Source organism: Procambarus clarkii, chromosome 42 (genome assembly GCF_040958095.1).
Source record: "Procambarus clarkii isolate CNS0578487 chromosome 42, FALCON_Pclarkii_2.0, whole genome shotgun sequence".
Taxonomy (NCBI): domain Eukaryota; kingdom Metazoa; phylum Arthropoda; class Malacostraca; order Decapoda; family Cambaridae; genus Procambarus; species Procambarus clarkii.
The window spans coordinates 21,475,402-21,495,084 of record NC_091191.1 but is presented as its reverse complement, the minus strand read 5'-3'; the positions used below and the strand labels follow the sequence as shown (position 1 = coordinate 21,495,084).

The 19,683-nt window shown below is 49.6% G+C and overlaps 1 protein-coding gene across 2 annotated transcripts in view; it reads left to right on the top strand.

Annotated features, from left to right (window-relative positions):
• Nucleotides 1-19,683, top strand: part of LOC123770249 (uncharacterized) — a 407,808-nt gene that overhangs the window by 159,771 nt on the left and 228,354 nt on the right. For both annotated transcript variants that reach the window (XM_069339938.1, XM_069339939.1), the window contains 5 exons: nt 4,218-4,337; nt 6,724-6,918; nt 7,107-7,283; nt 11,830-11,943; nt 14,691-14,756. In XM_069339938.1, the coding sequence (XP_069196039.1) occupies nt 4,218-4,337; nt 6,724-6,918; nt 7,107-7,283; nt 11,830-11,943; nt 14,691-14,756 (672 nt within the window). The remainder of the gene's footprint in view (nt 1-4,217; nt 4,338-6,723; nt 6,919-7,106; nt 7,284-11,829; nt 11,944-14,690; nt 14,757-19,683) is intronic.

Sequence of the window (19,683 nt, the reverse complement as noted above, 5' to 3'; positions counted from 1 at the left end):
TTGCGCCCTAGTTGTCAATCCTGGTGCAGCGTCTGGTGTGACTGATGAGGCCAATCCGAGAGTGGCAGTCCATCCCACACCGAGCACAAACGAAGTCCGATTCTGGTCTGTCTTCCTGGTTACCGGCTTTCCTTCTCTGTCTCTTTGCCTCCGATTCCTTGGCAAGTGACTCCTCGAACTTGGAGAGACCTCGTTGAACAGACTGCCTCCAGGCTGAACGGTCTGTAGCCAGTGTCTCCCATATAGCAAGATCGACGTCCATGGCTTTCAGGTCCCTTTTGCATACGTCTTTGTACCGTAGCTGGGGCTTGCCTACTGGACGCTTTCCCTGCCTCAGCTCTCCATACAGGAGATCCTTGGGGATCCTGCCGTCGCCCATTCGCACAACGTGCCCGAGCCAGCGCATTCGTCTCTGTTTCAGCATTGTGTACATGCTGGTGATTCTTGCTCTCCCCAAGACGTTGTTGTTTGTCACCTTGTCCTGCCAGGTGATGTCCAAGATGTGTCGAAGGCAGCGCATGTGGTAGGCATTCAGCCGTCTTTCCTGACGGGCGCGGAGTGTCCAAGACTCACTGCCATAAAGGAGAGTGCTCAGGACACAGGATCTGTAAACCTGAATCTTAGTATACTCAGTTAGCCTATTGTTGGCCCACACTCTCTTTGTCAGTTTGGACATGGTAGTAGATGCCTTACCGATGCGTTTGTTTAGCTCCGTATCAAGAGAGAGGGAATCAGAGATTGTGGAGCCCAGGTACACGAAGTCGTGAACAACTTCCAGTTTGGAATCAGAGATGCCGATGTCAGGTGGGAAGTCCACTCCTTGTCCCATGACTTGTGTTTTCTTCAGACTGATGGTGAGTCCGAAAGCCTGAGAGGCCTCGCTGAAGCGGGTTATGAGCCGTTGGAGGTCTTCAGCTGAGTGGGCAGTGACTGCTGCGTCGTCGGCAAAGAGGAAGTCGCGCAGACACCTCAGCCGAACCTTTGTCTTGGCTCTCAGCCTCAGTCTCACACGACTACATCGATGTCATTGACCTCTCACACGACTACATCGATGTCATTGACCTCTCTCACGACTACATCGATGTCATTGACCTCTCACACGACTACATCGATGTCATTGACCTCTCACACGACTACATCGATGTCATTGACCTCTCACACGACTACATTTATTTATTTATTTTATTTATTTATTTTATTTATATATATATATACAAGAAGGTACATTGGGTTTGTGAGAATACATTGGATAGTACAGTATTTACACTCTTGTAAAGCCACTAGTATGCGCAGCGTTTCGGGCAGGTCCTTAATCTAGCAGATAATTTTAAGTAGGTAATTTCTATCAGAATTGATAAATGATAAAGATACATTGCAAGAGAAAAATGAGATGAGAGAGCTTAGTAAGTATATTAAAGCACATTGTTATATTAAAGCTCTGATTGATTACATTGACAGCTTGATTAGTAATTTAAACAAGATTAATAGACACCATACAGCAGATTGACAGTACATATAAGACAGCAATGATCACAATGGTAAAGATGTTCAGATTGGGTACATAAAGATTGGGAGACTGGGTAGCAAAAGATACAGATAAACAAGATTAATAAACACCATACAGCAGATTGGCAGCACATATAAGAAGACAGCAATGATCACAATGGTAAAGATGTTCAAAATGGGAACATAAAGGTTGGGAGATTGGGTAGCAATAGATACAGTGCAATTTTAAGGCAAAAAGTGAAAAACTATGAAGATGAAATTAGGTACTTTTTAGTATTGATTTTGAATGATGTAAAAGTTGGACAGCTTTTCAATTCAGTAGGGAGTGAGTTCCATAAACTGGGTCCCTTTATTTGCATAGAGTGTTTACAGAGATTAAGTTTAACTCTGGGGATATCAAAGAGATATTTATTTCTGGTGTGGTGATAATGGGTCCTATTACATCTGTCCAGGGAGAGTTTCAGACAAGGATTTGCATTTAAGAACAGGATTTTGTAGATGTAGTTGACACAAGAGAATTTATGGAGTGAGATTATGTTTAGCATGTTTAGAGAGTTAAACAAGGAGGCTGTGTGTTGTCTGAAAGCAGAATTTGATATTATTCTGATAGCAGATTTTTGCTGGGTGATGATGGACTTGAGGTGGTTTGCAGTGGTTGAACCCCATGCACAGATACCATAGTTGAGATAGGGATAGATTAGTGCATAATATAGAGAGATGAGAGCAGAGTTAGGTACATAATATCTGATTTTGGAGAGTATACCAACTGTTTTAGAGACTTTCTTAGTTATGTGTTGTATGTGGGTACTGAAGTTGAGTCTCTTGTCTAGGAATATGCCAAGAAACTTTCCATCATTTTTATTGCTAATGTTTACATTGTCTATCTGAAGCTGAATTGTATTTGTAAATTTGCTTCCAAATAGGATGTAGTAGGTCTTTTCTATGTTAAGTGTTAGTTTCTTGGTTGACATCCATAAGTGGACTTTTTTTAGTTCATTATTAACAACATCATTTAGTGTATGTGGGTTGGAGTAGATGAGGGTAGTATCATCAGCAAACAAAATAGGTTTCAGAATGTTAGAGACATTAGGCAGATTATTGATGTATATAAGAAATAGAAGAGGTCCCAAGATGCTGCCCTGTGGCACTCCAACGGTTATTGGTAGAATGGGAGAGGTTATATTATTGATGGTTACACATTGGTGTCTATCACTAAGATAGGATTGGATATAGTCCAGTGCATGGCCTCGGATTCCATAATGATGGAGTTTACATAAGAGGTAATCGTGATTAACAGTATCAAAGGCCTTTCTCAGGTCAATGAAGAGTCCAATCGGAAACTCATTTTTGTCAAGGGCTGAGTAAATTATATCAAGGAGACTAATAATTGCATCGTTGGTACTCTTTTGAGAGCGGAAGCCAAACTGACAGGGGCTAAGAATGTCGAATTTTACGAGATAGGAGTAGAGCTGTTTGTAGATAATTTTTTCAAATATTTTTGATAGTATGGGTAAGTTCGATATTGGTCTATAGTTGTTTACATCGATGTCATTGACCTCTCACACAACTACATCGATGTCACTGACCTCTCACACGACTACATTGGTTAATTACACACTGACATTATGACCCAAGTTCAACTTCAGATAAAGTTACTTAATTCTAGACACCATCATACAGGCTGCAGTCACAGCCATCATCAGTGTGTACACAGTACAACTGGTCACAGCCATCACCAGTGTGTACACAGTACAACTGGTCACAGCCATCACCAGTGTGTACACATTACACAGAACAACAGGTCACCCTTCTAAGGTTCTCTAAGGTTCCATGTGGGGACTAAGGTTCTCCCACATCCCTCGCTCAGGTGCAGAGAGAACAGACGTGTTTCCACAGGACTGAGTGCTCAGTGAGGAGAGTGCTCACCTCTCACCTTTATATACATGCTAGTGTAACGTGGACAACACACCAGGGGTCCCGTCAGAGGTTAGAGAGTGCGAGGTACACCCTTGGCTCGTCAACGTAGACGACACACCAGGGGTCCCGTCAGAGGTTAGAGAGTGCGAGGTACACCCTTGGCTCGTCGAAGTAGACGGCACACCAGGGGTTCCGTCAGGGTTCCTCCAAGGAGTGCCGGACCAACCGGGCTGTGGTGGGTATGTGGGCCTGCGGGCCGCTCCATGCAACAGCCTAGTGGACCAAACTCTCACAAGTCAAGCCTGGCCTCGGGCCGGGCTTGGGGAGTAGAAGAACTCCCAGAACCCCATCAACCAGGGGATAGAGAGTGCGAGGTACACCCTTGGCTCGTCGACGTAGACGGCACACCAGGGGTCCCGTCAGAGGTTAGAGAGTGCAAGGTGCACCCTTGGCTCGTCGACGTAGACGTCCCCTTGTGTTAAGGGGAGTCATTTGATTTCCGACTTCATGAAAATCGCACAGTGAATTTGGTTAACATACTATGTATCTTGAAGCACTGAACGTAGGCCTACCCGACAGGCCCATATTCGTCATCTACCCAAGATCATCCCCCCCCCCTTCCCAACCCCATCTCACCAAGCAAGTTAGGGTGAGATTAGTGGCAAGCATCTGACCTCTAACTTTGGAGACAATCTCTCTTATATTATAGATTTATAAAAGTACACTTAATAAATGTTATATGTAAGTTATGTTTGTTATAATTGCATGTTGTACTGGTCTTATCCATGTTGTAGGTTGCATCTGAAGTAATACTGAAGAACATTGTGAAGGGAGATGACAGAGACTTGCAGCTCAAAGTTAATTTCGTCAACCAACACCTGAATACGAGTTACTTTGGCAATGCTGTCTATAAGGTATGTATGCTTTGGCTCCTGGTAGCACACTCGGGTACGTTCTCGACGCACAATCCAGAGTTCCGGGTTTGAATCCCGGGCGGGACAAAAAATGTTGGGCGCATTTCCTTTCACCTAATGGACTGTTCACCTTGCAGCAAGCGGGTACTCAGGAGTTAGTCAGCTTGTTGAAGGGTTGCAGCCTGGGCGGGGTCAGTAATTCGACCTTGAGGGGGACCTGATATAAGCCTAACATGTATGAATACACTCTGGCTGCCTGTCCCTCGACACAATGAATTATTATTATTATTATTATTATTATTATTATTATTATTATTATTATTATTATTATTATTATTATTATTATTATTATTATTATTATTATTATTATTATTATTATTCTGTTATTCTATACAATTCCCATAATTCATTAGAGAAATAAATAATTCGTAAAATTTAGCTGCTAGTGATTTACGTATCTCATATACTGCAAGATAACCGTTACTGAAATTTTATATCGTATAGTTAAAGACCTTATTATTTGTTATCATTATAACACAGGAAAAATAGAGGAAGAGAATATGATTCGGAGGAATTTGGGAACCTTTTCTCAGGTCTCCTCATCCAAGGGAATTTCCATTTAAAACAAGGCATGGGAAATACAGGCAGCTGATAAGGTGACATTACTGTATCTCGTACTTAAAGAACTAAAGATTACAGTACACACTGGCCTCAAAATTCCTAAATGACTTCCTAGCATGCTGATTACTAGTCCAAATAGGATAAAGAAAATATTATGGGAGACAATATTATCTCATTTGAGGAACTTAAAATAAGCTGAACTTTACTAGACTAAAGCTGATAATATTGAGCTTGTGAGTGATCAGGAAGTATACCATAACAAGGTGAGAGTAAAATAAAGCACACGCCCGTTGGCTGTGTAAATTTGTGATGACGCAAGTTAGCTTTGATTATTAACAAACAACACATGAAGGGCTAATAGACAAGATGCATAGTTACCTCATTGTCCAATATGTGGTTAACGCACCAAATGTTGTGGGCGTAGCGTCCACGCGCTGGGTAGGTCATTTACACAGGGAGGCACATTGTATCTTAAGCTAATGTGGCATCGGGTTTTGTGGCTGTTACTTTAGCTCCGCTTCTTGTATAATCATAGCCCAGGTGTCTTTCGAGCTTCGGGCCGCCTGGTCGCCTGGTCGCCTGTGCCTTCCTTGCGTCCCTTCACTCCCTTCTGAAGGGGTCTTCGTTCGTGTTCTTGGATGTTCTCTGCACCTCCTTTCATGACCATAGTTGTTCTTCTATTATTTTATAACTGCAGACTCTCGTTTGTTCACTCTCCCTCTTTGCGGCCTTGTTTGACATAGGCCAGAGGTTCTCCTGGAAGCTTCGTTCGTCTTCTCTCCCTGTTCATTGTCAAGGCATCCGCGGCTCCAACCAGGCTCGTTGTTATTTCAGCGTCCATTGTTCAGGGCTCCGTGCTGCCCCACAGCAGCTAGGTTTCCATAATATTACAACCCATCTTCAGGCCATGCTCGTCCCGGGCATGCAGTCGATGCCAAAAACTCATTTGTCGATTTGAATGTAATTTTTTATCCTGCATTTCAGAAGCACAACATAATTTTTAGTTTCATAATTCTTTATTTGTTTTTCACTCTAATTCTTTAATTAGCTATTTAATGGGAATTAATGGTGCTAAAATGAAAACGAACTTCTAGCCTGTGGCCACTGAGTTGCTGTTAGGTCATTTGAGGGAAATAGCTTCGGCTACCCATGACTTTCAACAGTCTGGAGGCCATTTGGTCAGAGTACTGGACTTGTCAAGGTGTGCATTACCCGTGTCAGTCTAAGGTGTGAACCTTTCACGGGAGGAGCTCATTCTTATATAATCGGGAAACACTTTCCGTATGCGGAAAATCCACAGAGACATGAAAAAGGGAGATGAACGTTTCGGCCGATTAAAGCCATTGTCGAAAATAACATAATTCGCCCGATTAAAGCTGGGCTAACAAAAATTACAATTTTAACCTATTTAACATAAAACAACAGTAATTTTTCACTGCATGTTATTTTAAAGATTTTGTATGGGAACTGTGGGAAGTTTTCCCACAGTTACAGACATGTGCTGCATAATACAGTTTTAAGTCCTAGCAAACACTTCTACCCACAGTTAATTTACTGATAAATTAACGAATACCCAGAAACTTCCTGCAAAATATCTGATTTTAAATAGTTATAGATATATGGAGCATATGGTCAGGTATCATTATATATGTCGGGTCACTTGATTGTTTCAAGTGTAGGAGATACAAATATAATAGTGATGTTCTTATGTTTACCTGCTCAGCTCGTAATTCACCACAGTCAAGAAAAATTTTTTCACTTTAAGGTATCAGAAAACGCCTTTCATGGTGAAGCAGAGCTCATGCTTGACTCACTGATCCAGTCCAAGTTGGCAGCGACGTACCTGCTGGAGAGGGAGCCCCTGCACCTCCTGGCCGGGCTACGCTTCCAATATAGTGACTACATTTTAGAAGTTCAGCACAACATTGACTTTAGTGAACCTGATTATGCTGTTATTACAGTAAGTCGTGAATTTTTATGTGATGTTAATAGAAAAAATCATTCAATGGTTGTATATGTTTAGACTGGATAACATGTATTATATAAGAAATTCATCATATTGAAACGCATCAGTTTGAATTGCTCAATAATTACCCACAGTATAGTGAAGTAAAATAATAATTAATTTCAAACATTGTTTATATTTAGATGAGTGGTGCTGTAGGAGCGGCAGTTGGGGCGTTGAGACTGGAGGCGGACTACAGGGAGGACCAGCCCATCACCGCCACACTGGAGGCCTACGGTGGCCTGGAGGGGCGCCAGGCGGGGGCCTCACTCTCCCTTACTGCTGACCATGCCTGGCAAACGTTCACTGTCAGAAGTAATGTGAGATTATACTGTGAATAATATATTTATCGTTATTTATACGTAATAGTATTATTTGTATTTTCATTTATTTATTAATTTATTTGCTGTTTATCTAATAATATGTTTGTTTATTAGGCATTTAAGGCCTTTCTGAGCCTTTCGGTTGCTCCTATAGGTTGTATCATGTTGTGCCCGAGGAGAGGACAGCACACACTAAAGACAGGTCAAGGCTTATAACGAGGTGCGGCGGTGTTGTAATAACCAGGTCCCAGCCTGGTTATACACCAGTTTATTCATTCATTTACACCATAAAAACTTCTCAATCAATAATCAGTATCAGAGAGACTGTTGAGCAGCATCCTGCTAGCTGTTACTTGTTCCGCCTGGCTGCTACCTCCAACTGCTGCTAGATATACTTACATATACAATCTTACCAGAATATAGAGTAGCAGCAAGGAGTTGTTCTCCTCCCGTTGTTCTTGCCTCTTCCCACCGAAACATGTTTGTATTGACAGAGACCGCATTATTCAGTTAAGTGACACTATTCTTTGAAACTAGTTTCATTCTGTTGTGGGCTCAAGCTATTAATGCGGGCGTTCGTGTTTGCATTTGGCAACATGATCCCAAGTAGTACTATGGCCAGCGAACGTGAAGGACCAGCACCGACTCCTGAGCCTGGGGACCGCAAATGGAAAGTCAAGAGAGACACTCAAGAGGATAGTGACAGCAGCCAAGACGCGAGCTGGACCATCAGGGAGGAAGGCTTCGCAGCGTCGGAAGGGAAAAGAATAAAGAAATAAGATGTCTGTTCTAGGAATGAAGAGTTTGCGATGGGTGCTCCCTGAAACATGACTTCTTTGTTGTGGACCATTTGGTTAGTCTTGGTCTCACTTGAGTGTTTGGTTAGTCTTCATGGTCTCACTTGAGTGTTTGGTTAGTCTTGGTGGTCTCACTTGAGTGTTTGGTTAGTCTTGGTGGTCTCACTTGAGTGTTTGGTTAGTCTTGGTGGTCTCACTTGAGTGTTTGGTTAGTCTTGGTGGTCTCACTTGAGTGTTTGGTTAGTCTTGGTCACACTTGAGTGTTTGGTTAGTCTTGGTCTCACTTGAGTGTTTGGTTAGTCTTGGTCACACTTGAGTGTTTGGTTAGTCTTGGTCTCACTTGAGTGTTTGGTTAGTCTTGGTCTCACTTGAGTGTTTGGTTAGTCTTGGTCTCACTTGAGTGTTTGGTTAGTCTTGGTCTCACTTGAGTGTTTGGTTAGTCTTGGTCTCACTTGAGTGTTTGGTTAGTCTTGGTCTCACTTGAGTGTTTGGTTAGTCTTGGTGGTCTCACTTGAGTGTTTGGTTAGTCTTGGTGGTCTCACTTGAGTGTTTGGTTAGTCTTGGTGGTCTCACTTGAGTGTTTGGTTAGTCTTGGTGGTCTCACTTGAGTGTTTGGTTAGTCTTCATGGTCTCACTTGAGTGTTTGGTTAGTCTTGGTGGTCTCACTTGAGTGTTTGGTTAGTCTTGGTGGTCTCACTTGAGTGTTTGGTTAGTCTTGGTGGTCTCACTTGAGTGTTTGGTTAGTCTTGGTGGTCTCACTTAAGGGTTTGGTTAGTCTTGGTCTCACTTGAGTGTTTGGTTATCCTTCATGCTCTCCCCTGAGAGTGGTTATATATATCTTGTTCCTCCTTGAATATTTGTTTAACTTTCATTGTCTCCCTTGAGTGTTTGTTTAACTTTCATTGTCTCCCTTGAGTGTTTGTTTAACTTTCATGGTCTCACTTGAGTGTTTGTTTAACTTTCATTGTCTCCCTTGAGTGTTTGTTTAACTTTCATTGTCTCCCTTGAGTGTTTGTTTAACCTTCATGGTCTCACTTGAGTGTTTGTTTAACCTTCATGGTCTCACTTGAGTGTTTGTTTAACTTTCATTGTCTCCCTTGAGTGTTTGTTTAACTTTCATGGTGTCACTTAAAGGTGGAATGTTTTTGTTTTGTTTGTTTCTGTGTAGCAGGTGCCCTTGCATAATGCTGTCTGTGGGTGGACAGGCCTTCTCTACGGTAGGCGACCTCCTCGTCTGTGTGGTCTGGGTGGAGGCCCAGGGGGTGGACAGGCCTTCTCTACGGTAGGCGACCTCCTCGTCTGTGTGGTCTGGGTGGAGGCCCAGGGGGTGGACAGGCCTTCTCTACGGTAGGCGACCTCCTCGTCTGTGTGGTCTGGGTGGAGGCTCAGGGGGTGGACAGGCCTTCTCTACGGTAGGCGACCTCCTCGTCTGTGTGGTCTGGGTGGAGGCTCAGGGGGTGGACAGGCCTTCTCTACGGTAGGCGACCTCCTCGTCTGTGTGGTCTGGGTGGAGGCCCAGGGGGTGGACAGGCCTTCTCTACGGTAGGCGACCTCCTCGTCTGTGTGGTCTGGGTGGAGGCTCAGGGGGTGGACAGGCCTTCTCTACGGTAGGCGACCTCCTCGTCTGTGTGGTCTGGGTGGAGGCTCAGGGGGTGGACAGGCCTTCTCTACGGTAGGCGACCTCCTCGTCTGTGTGGTCTGGGTGGAGGCTCAGGGGGTTTAATTTGGGGTTTAGCTGAGATTTTTGTTCTGTATTATTAGCAACTTAGTACGGAGTGAGGCTTGATTCCGGTAACTACAGTTATCAGGATGTCATTCATTTTTGCTCTGTCTGCCAGCACTGTTGTCTCTAATATTCATGTTGTTAGGTGCAGAGCGGAGTGTGTGTCCTCTCTGGCAGGTATGGACAGCGACCTCGTTCAAGCCTCGGGTTTGGCAGTCTGCAGTAGAGGCTGTTGGTATGCGTTTCTGAGTAAAGATGCTGAATTGAACAATGTCAAGCTACATCTCGTCTTTAAGGAGGATTTACATGTTCTGGTCCAGAAAACACTCCTTCAAGACCTGAATGGTGCTGTAGTTTCTAAATTCCGAGTGACTCATCTGCTCCATCTGTGGTTAGGAAGCGTTCTGTTTCCTATCATTCCTTTCTGGCTGTTGCATTTGAACAACTTTGTCCTTCGCTTTAACAAGTTATTGTGGAGATTTAGATGTTTGGAGGCGAAGCTTTCAGTCCCTGTTTCACATGCAGCTTTTATGAACAGGCAGTGTCTCTGCTGGAGTCATCTTTCTCTCTCTAGCGAGAGTCGGCATCCTCTCCTTAGTGGCTTCCATCTTTCGTCACTGTTCTGAGGTTAGCTTCTGCTCCTCGGTTGGATTCTTCAACTGGCCCATTTCTTTATCTGGTGGAGGAGGTGATTCGGTTGGAGTCGGCCTGATTTCCTTTTGATCGGTTTTGAGTTCTAGTGACCAGGCCCGATGACATTTATCTTCGGGTTGGAGGCTCTTGTACCCCAGTTTGAGTACGATGTCTCTTCTTGTTCACCTGGCAATGGGTTCGATGTGCCCATGAAGGGCCCTGACGCCCGTTGTTTCACCCATTCCTTTAACGCTGCCTTCCTGTGGGTGTGGGGGTGGAATTTATTGTTGTTCCTGCTGAGGGATGGGAGCCACGCGTCGGAATTGGAAATCTGAAATCCTATATTTCAGTTTGGCTGTTTGTGTAGTTGATGGTTGCAGTTTCAGGTTACATGTTTGTACTGACTAGTGGTCAAATGACAATTTTACTGTAAGACTCACGTGTTCAACCTGAATCAGAGCAGTTCAGGAAGTTGGGCTTTTTTGCCTGCCTTTTGTTGGTCATCTTCAGCCTTTCTTAAGGTGTTCGTGCCGACTTCTTTGTTGCACCTCTTACCGGCAGTGTTGAGCCTCTCACAATAGTCTGCTTGTCCTCTCGTGGTTGCTCTCTCATCCTTTTCACAACTAAGAATATACTTTTCCTCTCCTGGTCTCTGCTGTGAATAGGTTCAGGTATCTACTAGAGGAATTTTTCCCAGAATTCACGAGTTGAATGTCATGAAACGCTCTTTTGTAGCAGGCTCTATAGTGCTTCTCCATTCTTGGTCCTTTCACGACCCTTTTCCCCGGGCCTTTTTGCGGTTTATGCGCTGTGGCTGGTGAGTAAGGGGGCTGGTGAGTAAGGGGGCTGGTGAGTAAGGGGGCTGGTGAGTATGGGGCTGGTGAGTAAGGGGGCTGGTGAGTAAGGGGCTGGTGAGTAAGAGGACTGGTGAGTATGGGGCTGGTGAGTAAGGGGACTGGTGAGTAAGAGGACTGGTGAGTATGGGGCTGGTGAGTAAGGGGACTGGTGAGTAAGAGGACTGGTGAGTATGGGGACAATTGCAGAAGTGGAACACACCAGGAGAGTCAACTGGGGTTAATAGTACATCACATCAGTAATTTATTTATGGTTTAGGAGCTAGATGTCAAGAACTGGAGCTCACTCCTTTTCAAACAAATATACTAGTACAAAAAAGTGCGTACGAACACTAGTTAGACACGACATTTAACTATACATTATTCCTGATAACTGGGAGGTGTGGAACAAGAGCTGAGTCATTCCACTAGATAGGTATGCACACATGGCACTTCTTTATATATATTTATATATATAAATTTATATATATTTAACTCTAGTCAAACTGAACTGAATGATTGCTCAAGGTGAAAATTAATTTCTTTGATATTTCTAGTTGAGGTGGTTTGAGCAGTCATACACCACAGAGCACAAAGCTGTCTTTGATGCGGGCAAGACTCTTCTATATATCAATTTTGACAACAGTACAACCCTGGAAGCAATTGTTGAAGTGAGTACAATGAGTAATACCTTTGTTGTAGACATAAAGTTATTCTTGTTATATTATGACTAGAGAGGAGTGTACCATACACAGCCGGTGTTGCGGGTGTAGCCAGCTGTGTGACTGTACCGCTCCCAGCACCAGCTGACAACACAGCCGGTGTTGCGGGTGTAGCCAGCTGTGTGACTGTACCGCTCCCAGCACCAGCTGACAACACAGCCGGTGCTGCGGGTGTAGCCAGCTGTGTGACTGTACCGCTCCCAGCACCAGCTGACAACACAGCCGGTGTTGCGGGTCCAGGGTGCTCCCATGCCTAGGGTCATGGTCCAGGGTGCCCCCCAGCCTGTGGTCATGGTCCAGGGTGCTCCCATGCCTAGGGTCATGGTCCAGGATGCTTCCATGCCTAGGGTCATGGTCCAGGGTGCTCCCCAGCCTGTGGTCATGGACCAGGGTGCTTCCATGCCTAGGGTCATGGTCCAGGGTGCTCCCCAGCCTGTGGTCATGGTCCAGGGTGCCCCCCAGCCTGTGGTCATGGTCCAGGGTGCCCCCCAGCCTGTGGTCATGGTCCAGGATGCTTCCATGCCTAGGGTCATGGTCCAGGATGCCCCCCAGCCTGTGGTCATGGTCCAGGGTGCTTCCATGCCTAGGGTCATGGTCCAGGGTGCCCCCCAGCCTGTGGTCATGGTCCAGGGTGCTCCCCAGCCTGTGGTCATGGTCCAGGGTGCCCCCCAGCCTGTGGTCATGGTCCAGGATGCCCCCCAGCCTGTGGTCATGGTCCAGGGTGCTCCCCAGCCTGTGGTCATGGTCCAGGATGCCCCCCAGCCTGTGGTCATGGTCCAGGGTGCTTCCATGCCTAGGGTCATGGTCCAGGGTGCCCCCCAGCCTGTGGTCATGGTCCAGGGTGCTCCCCAGCCTGTGGTCATGGTCCAGGGTGCTCCCCAGCCTGTGGTCATGGTCCAGGGTGCTCCCCAGCCTGTGGTCATGGTCCAGGATGCCCCCCAGCCTGTGGTCATGGTCCAGGATGCTTCCATGCCTAGGGTCATGGTCCAGGGTGCTCCCCAGCCTGTGGTCATGGTCCAGGGTGCTCCCCAGCCTGTGGTCATGGTCCAGGGTGCCCCCCAGCCTGTGGTCATGGTCTAGGGTGCCCCCCAGCCTGTGGTCATGGTCCAGGGTGCCCCCCAGCCTGTGGTCATGGTCCAGGGTGCTCCCCAGCCTGTGGTCATGGTCCAGGGTGCCCCCCAGCCTGTGGCCATGGTCCAGGGTGTTCCCCAGCCTGTGGTCATGGTCCAGGGTGCCCCCCAGCCTGTGGTCATGGTCCAGGGTGCTCCCCAGCCTGTGGTCATGGCCCACAGTGCCCCCCAGCCTGTGGTCATGGTCCAGGGTGCTCCCCAGCCTGTGGTCATGGTCCAGGGTGCTCCCCAGCCTGTGGTCATGGTCCAGGGTGCTCCCCTGCCTGGGTCGTGGTCCAGGGTGCTCCCCAGCCTGTTGTCATGGTCCAGGGTGCCCCCCAGCCTGTGGTCATGGTCCAGGGTGCTCCCCAGCCTGTGGTCATGGTCCAGGGTGCTCCCCAGCCTGTGGTCATGGTCCAGGGTGCTCCCCAGCCTGTGGTCATGGCCCAGGGTGCTCCCCTGCCTGGGTCGTGGTCCAGGGTGCTCCCCAGCCTGTGGTCGTGGTCCAGGGTGCTCCCCAGCCTGTGGTCATGGTCCAGGGTGCTCCCCAGCCTGTGGTCATGGTCCAGGGTGCCCCCCAGCCTGTGGTCATGGTCTAGGGTGCCCCCCAGCCTGTGGTCATGGTCCAGGGTGCCCCCCAGCCTGTGGTCATGGTCCAGGGTGCTCCCCAGCCTGTGGTCATGGTCCAGGGTGTTCCCCAGCCTGTGGTCATGGTCCAGGGTGCCCCCCAGCCTGTGGTCATGGTCCAGGGTGCCCCCCAGCCTGTGGTCATGGTCCAGGGTGCTCCCCAGCCTGTGGTCATGGTCCAGGGTGCTCCCCAGCCTGTGGTCGTGGTCCAGGGTGCCCCCCAGCCTTTGATCATGGCCCAGATGGCTACCCTGCGCCGTGAAGAGAGGCTAAGCAGACATAATATACTGTCTATAGTAAGAGGAATAATAAGGGTGGTTGGTCTGTTAGAAGTATACCAAGCCACCCTTATTGGTATACCTATTAGTGTAGCCACCTATGGTGTAACCATCCTTCCATGGTATACCACCAGTATACCATAGTAGGAAGAAGTGGTATAAGAAGGGATACTGAAATCAGGGTTAAAGGGAGGTCCATCTTAGGAGAATATGACAATTAGTAGTGTGTCAAGCGAATGACAGGGTCAGACTTCAGCTCTTGGACCCACCTCTAGATGTTTACAGTTGTATTTGCATTATTATTAACCCGATTTTCAAGAAATTTATAAGAATATAAGAGACATATTTCAGACGTAGTAAGAGATGAAAATGGAGAAGTAAAGCTCCGGCTCCTGTCCTCCGCCTTAGTTCACTCAGGTATTTTCGTTATTGAACTTATCAGTTCAATTAAGGTCAAATTAAAAACAGACGTACTTTAGACGTCGTAAAATGGACCAAGCTAGTTACCGAGCTTCAGCTCATGTCCCCGGCCTCAGTTCCTTGATGTGTTTATGTTATTATTAACATTCATTATTTATATAATTTAGTATATATATATTTTCTCTCTCTCTCACTTGAAATATTTTCAGTAAAGTGTTTGTTGTTAGTTTAGGTGATGATCGCGACTTATTCTTACTTTCAGACGTCTCCAAACTTCCTTGTGTTGTTATCTGTGTGGGACCACGGTGGTGAGGACCCCGCCTATCAGGTACTGCTCTCTCTCTTATCATACACTAAATTAGTTTGTAATTGTAAACAAATGAAGTAATGTTTATTCACATGTAATCTCTAGCATTTTGTCTTATTGCTTCCTTACAATGTTTATGTACTACATTATTGGATATTTTCCTGAGCTAATTGCATTTGTTTCCGGCACAAGTTCTCTATGCGCAGTGATGTAATTGTTTCGTTAATATGACGCCATCTTACTTTATTTCATGCCTTAGTTTGTTCTTCTGTATTGTAGTTATTACGTTGTAACCCGTATTTGTGAGGGAAGAGAGCGTGGACGGGCACTAGGGCAGCGGCAGGCATAAACTACGCCAGTCACACTTAAACTTATATGGATAGATACAAATCCACAAGGGCCGTGACGAGGATTCGAACCTGCGTCCGGGAGCATCCCAGACACTGCCTTAATCACTGCCTATGACGCATCACGTTAGTGTGATCTCCGCGTGTAATGGATAGATACGTTTTAAGTCGAGACAAATAAAGATGCCAACTTTTCCTCTTGTTATCCAACTAAATATCAATTTTAACATTAATATTTAAAGTTCTCGTCACTCACTTTTCAATCATAACTTCAGCAAATAAGGAGGTACAGAATGCTCAGGATTTCCAGGATGAGTCAATACTACCCATAGCTGTCGTAGGAGATAAGTGTTAGGGAGCACACGGTTCATCCTGCCACACGGTACATCCTGCCACACGGTACATCCTGCCACACGGTACATCCTGCCACACGGGACATCCTGCCACACGGGACATCCTGCCACACGGGGCATCCTGACACACGGGACATCCTGCCACACGGGACATCCTGCCTCATGGTGCATCCTGCCACACGGGACATCCTGCCACACGGTACATCCTGCCACACGGTACATCCTGCCACACGGTACATCCTGCCACACGGGACATCCTGCCACACGGGACATCCTGCCACACGGGGCATCCTGACACACGGGACATCCTGCCACACGGGACATCCTGCCACACGGTGCATCCTGCCACACGGGACATCCTGCCACACGGGACATCCTGCCACACGGGGCATCCTGCCACACGGTACATCCTGCCACACGGGACATCCTGCCACACGGGACATCCTGCCTCATGGTGCATCCTGCCACACGGGGCATCCTGACACACGGGACATCCTGCCACACGGGACATCCTGCCTCACGGTGCATCCTGCCACACGGGACATCCTGCCACACGGGACATCCTACCACACGGGGCATCCTGCCACACGGTACATCCTGCCACACGGTTCATCCTGCCACACGGTACATCCTGCCACACGGTACATCCTGCCACACGGTACATCCTGCCACACGGTTCATCCTGCCACACGGTACATCCTGACACACGGGGCATCCTGCCACACGGTACATCCTGCCACACGGTTCATCCTGCCACACGGGGCATCCTGACACACGGGACATCCTGCCACACGGGACATCCTGCCTCATGGTGCATCCTGCCACACGGGACATCCTGCCACACGGGACATCCTACCACACGGGGCATCCTGCCACACGGTACATCCTGCCACACGGTTCATCCTGCCACACGGTACATCCTGCCACACGGTACATCCTGCCACACGGTACATCCTGCCACACGGTTCATCCTGCCACACGGTACATCCTGACACACGGGGCATCCTGCCACACGGTACATCCTGCCACACGGTTCATCCTGCCACACGGTTCATCCTGCCACACGGGACATCCTGCCACACGGGGCATCCTGCCACACGGGACATCCTGCCACACGGTTCATCCTGCCACACGGTACATCCTGCCACACGGTACATCCTGCCACACGGTTCATCCTGCCACACGGTACATCCTGCCACACGGTACATCCTGCCACACGGGACATCCTGCCACACGGGACATCCTGCCACACAGTTCATCCTGCCACACGGTACATCCTGCCACACGGTACATCCTGCCACACGGTACATCCTGCCACACGGTTCATCCTGCCACACGGTACATCCTGCAAACACGGTACATCCTGCCACACGGGACATCCTGCCACACGGGACATCCTGCCACACGGTTCATCCTGCCACACAGTTCATCCTGCCACACGGGGCATCCTGCCACACGGTTCATCCTGCCATACGGTTCATCCTGCCACACGGTTCATCCTGCCACACGGGACATCCTGCCACACGGGGCATCCTGCCACACGGGACATCCTGCCACACGGGACATCCTGCCACACGGGGCATCCTGACACACGGGACATCCTGCCACACGGGACATCCTGCCTCATGGTGCATCCTGCCACACGGGACATCCTGCCACACGGGACATCCTGCCGCACGGGGCATCCTGCCACACGGGACATCCTGCCACACGGGACATCCTGCCACACGGGGCATCCTGACACACGGGACATCCTGCCACACGGGACATCCTGCCTCATGGTGCATCCTGCAACACGGGACATCCTGCCACACGGGACATCCTGCCTCATGGTGCATCCTGCCACACGGGACATCCTGCCACACGGGACATCCTGCCACACGGGACATCCTGCCTCATGGTGCATCCTGCAACACGGGGCATCCTGCCTCACGGGACATCCTGCCACACGGGACATCCTGCCACACGGGACATCCTGCCACATGGTGCATCCTGCCACACGGGACATCCTGCCACACAGGACATCCTGCCACACGGGACATCCTGCCTCTTGGTGCATCCTGCCACACGACACATCCTGCCACACGGGGCATCCTGCCACACGGAACATCCTTCCACACGGGGCATCCTGCCACACGGGGCATCCTGCCACACGGGGCATCCAGCCACACGGGGCATCCTGCTACACGGGGCATCCTGTCACACGGGGCATCCTGCTACACGGGGCATCCTGCTACACGGGGTATCCTGCCACTCGGGGCATCCTGCTACACGGGGTATCCTGCCACACGGGGCATCCTGCTACACGGGGTATCCTGCCACACGGGGCATCCTGCCACACGGGGCATCCTGCTACACGGGGCATCCTGCCACACGGGGCATCCTGCTACACGGGGCATCCTGCCACACGGGGCATCCTGCCACACGGGGCATCCTACCACACGGAGCATCCTGCCACACGAGGCATCCTGCCACACGGGGCATCCTGCTACACGGGGCATCCTGCCACACGGGGCCTCCTGCTACACAGGGCATCCTGCCACACGGGACATGCTGCCACACGGGACATCCTGCCACACGGGGCATCCTGCCACACGGGACATCCTGCCACACGGGACATCCTGCCACACGGGGCATCCTGCCACACGGGGCATCCTGCCACACGGGGCATCCTGCCACACGGGGCATCCTGCCACACGGGGCATCCTGCCACACGGAGCATCCTGCCACACAGTTCATCCTGCCACACGGGGCATCCTGCCACACGGTTCATCCTGCCATACGGTTCATCCTGCCACACGGTTCATCCTGCCACACGGTTCATCCTGCCACACGGTACATCCTGCCACACGGTACATCCTGCCACACGGTACATCCTGCCACACGGTTCATCCTGCCACACGGTACATCCTGACACACGGGGCATCCTGCCACACGGTACATCCTGCCACACGGTTCATCCTGCCACACGGGGCATCCTGACACACGGGACATCCTGCCACACGGGACATCCTGCCTCATGGTGCATCCTGCCACACGGGACATCCTGCCACACGGGACATCCTACCACACGGGGCATCCTGCCACACGGTACATCCTGCCACACGGTTCATCCTGCCACACGGTACATCCTGCCACACGGTACATCCTGCCACACGGTACATCCTGCCACACGGTTCATCCTGCCACACGGTACATCCTGACACACGGGGCATCCTGCCACACGGTACATCCTGCCACACGGTTCATCCTGCCACACAGGACATCCTGCCACACGGGACATCCTGCCACACGGGGCATCCTGCCACACGGGACATCCTGCCACACGGTTCATCCTGCCACACGGTACATCCTGCCACACGGTACATCCTGCCACACGGTTCATCCTGCCACACGGTACATCCTGCCACACGGTACATCCTGCCACACGGGACATCCTGCCACACGGGACATCCTGCCACACAGTTCATCCTGCCACACGGTACATCCTGCCACACGGTACATCCTGCCACACGGTACATCCTGCCACACGGTTCATCCTGCCACACGGTACATCCTGCAAACACGGTACATCCTGCCACACGGGACATCCTGCCACACGGGACATCCTGCCACACGGTTCATCCTGCCACACAGTTCATCCTGCCACACGGGGCATCCTGCCACACGGTTCATCCTGCCATACGGTTCATCCTGCCACACGGTTCATCCTGCCACACGGGACATCCTGCCACACGGGGCATCCTGCCACACGGGACATCCTGCCACACGGGACATCCTGCCACACGGGGCATCCTGACACACGGGACATCCTGCCACACGGGACATCCTGCCTCATGGTGCATCCTGCCACACGGGACATCCTGCCACACGGGACATCCTGCCGCACGGGGCATCCTGCCACACGGGACATCCTGCCACACGGGACATCCTGCCACACGGGGCATCCTGACACACGGGACATCCTGCCACACGGGACATCCTGCCTCATGGTGCATCCTGCCACACGGGACATCCTGCCACACGGGACATCCTGCCTCATGGTGCATCCTGCCACACGGGACATCCTGCCACACGGGACATCCTGCCACACGGGACATCCTGCCTCATGGTGCATCCTGCAACACGGGGCATCCTGCCTCACGGGGCATCCTGCCACACGGGACATCCTGCCACACGGGACATCCTGCCACATGGTGCATCCTGCCACACGGGACATCCTGCCACACAGGACATCCTGCCACACGG